The 1,935-nt window shown below is 45.9% G+C and overlaps 1 protein-coding gene across 1 annotated transcript in view; it reads left to right on the plus strand.

The window, feature by feature from the left end:
- Positions 1 to 1,468, plus strand: part of LOC103367557 (actin-related protein 3B-like) — an 18,373-nt gene extending 16,905 nt beyond the window's left edge. The window contains exon 11 of the mRNA XM_008295634.1: positions 389 to 1,468. Coding sequence (XP_008293856.1) covers positions 389 to 484 — 96 coding nt within the window. The 3' untranslated portion in view covers positions 485 to 1,468. The remainder of the gene's footprint in view (positions 1 to 388) is intronic.
- The last annotated feature ends 467 nt before the right edge of the window (positions 1,469 to 1,935 follow it).

The raw sequence follows: 1,935 nt of genomic DNA on the forward strand, positions 1-1,935 counted from the left end.
CAGATAATCACATAGTTATTGTTGTCTCTTATTGTGTCTTGTTTTTTTGGTTGTCATTGTTGTCTGGCCATTGTCTAATTCACCTTTTGTTTGTTCTTGTTATTGTATGTGGTTGTTGTCTTTTTTTTTTTCTTCTTTGATGTTGTCTTGTTGTTTTTTGTGTTGTTTTGTTTTTTGTTTGGGTGTTTTTCACCTTTTGTCTGTTGTTGTCTCTGGTTGTTGCCTTTGTTTTTTGTTTGTTTGTTGTTTTCACTGTTTCTTTGTTGTCTCCCTCTCTGGTTGTTGTGTCTTTTGTTTGATTTCATTGTTTTGGTCTCATGTGTGCTTTCATTTGTTTGCTGTTGTTGTTTACACTTGTTGCTGTGTGCTGCTGTCTTTGTGTTTGCAGCCGGAGTTTTCCCAGGTGTGCCACTCGAAGAAGGACTACGATGAGATCGGCCCGAGCATCTGCCGACACAACCCCGTGTTCGGCATCATGTCCTGATGGCAGAACGTTAGCCTGCTAGCCTGCTAGTCTGTTAGCTTGCAGGCTCTGCAGCTTGCTGGCCTGTTCACCTGCTGTCTGCTAGCCACCAGCCTCTTAGCCATTAGCCTGTTAGCTCTTTGCCCTGTTCAGTTTTTAACCTGTTAGGCAACCGGCCTGCTGGGATGAAGCACACGGAGGTCTGAGGAAAGTGAAGCACAAAGTTTGTTTTGGTTCCTGTTCAGTACATTTCCCCAACAGAGAAATCATCTCACGAAACAACCAACCAGAACATCCAGAAGCAGCGTTTAAAGGAAACCCAGCATCTGTCAGACTCTGACAGGAAATCAGGAATTCACTGACAGAAACACAAAGTGCTGCTGGAGGGTTTCTGCTGAAGCCGACTGCACATAAATGAAACCGGTTTTAGAGAAATGTTGCCGATGGAGGCTGAATCTAAACGTGTTTCTCTGAATCATGCTGCAGGTCAGAGTTCTGCACCACGGAGCCACTTCAGGAAATCCAGGATGTCTTTTCGTTACCTGGCTTCACTAAACCAAACATAAAGCTGGTTATCAACTCTGGAAGTCAATTTAGGGTTTCTGAACCTGAGTCTGAGCATGCTCACCTGAAAGGGGCGGAGCATCAGATGACCGAACTTGGACGGTCTACTGGCACCAAAGGAGAGCAAACGGTCATATTGTAGAGAGCTCAGGTTGAGCTGTGGGGTCCAGTGAAGCTGGATGAAGATAAGAGATCAGGACTGATGGACCTGCTTCATGGTGCAGAGCTCCGGTTCGGCAGCCTGATCCAGACGTATTCACAGGTTCAGCAGCTAAACACCCATCCAAGCCAAGGAATCCATTTCCCTCCTCACATGCTGCTCGTCAATCATCTGCATGTGTCTCTGTTCATGTACAGACCTGCTGTTAGCGTGTTAGCATGTTGTCATGTCAGCTTCTGTTGGAAACACGCCGAGACGTCACACACTTAAACCTGAACACATTTCTGACTGTTTGCTGTCTCGAATCAGGAGACTGACGAGTTGCTGCATCAACACTGTCTGACGTGTTTCATCTGGCTGAGAACTGAAGTCTGTCAGAGCCGACAGAGAAGCTGTTTTACTGCTAATTGATGCAGGAAACAGCAGCTCTCCTGTAATATCGCTTCAAAATAGAATGATTCTCACCTGCATTACCTCACAGTAATCAGATTACTCCTACAGCAGAGTACTGTCTCCGATATCAGATTACAAACCACCAGTTCACATTCAGGCTCCACAGCAGGAACTAAAGTGAGTCCATCTTTCATTCCTGAGCTTCTCTGGTTCCTTCAGACTCAGTCCTCCTCAGCATGGAGGAGACCAGAGTCCACTAGGTTCTGCTCACATGTTCTGATGGAGGAGACCAGAGTCCACTAAGTTCTGCTCACATGTTCTGATGGAGGAGACCAGAGTCCACTAAGTTCTGCTC

Source organism: Stegastes partitus, unplaced genomic scaffold (assembly GCF_000690725.1).
Source record: "Stegastes partitus isolate 25-593 unplaced genomic scaffold, Stegastes_partitus-1.0.2 Scaffold1062, whole genome shotgun sequence".
Classification (NCBI taxonomy): domain Eukaryota; kingdom Metazoa; phylum Chordata; class Actinopteri; family Pomacentridae; genus Stegastes; species Stegastes partitus.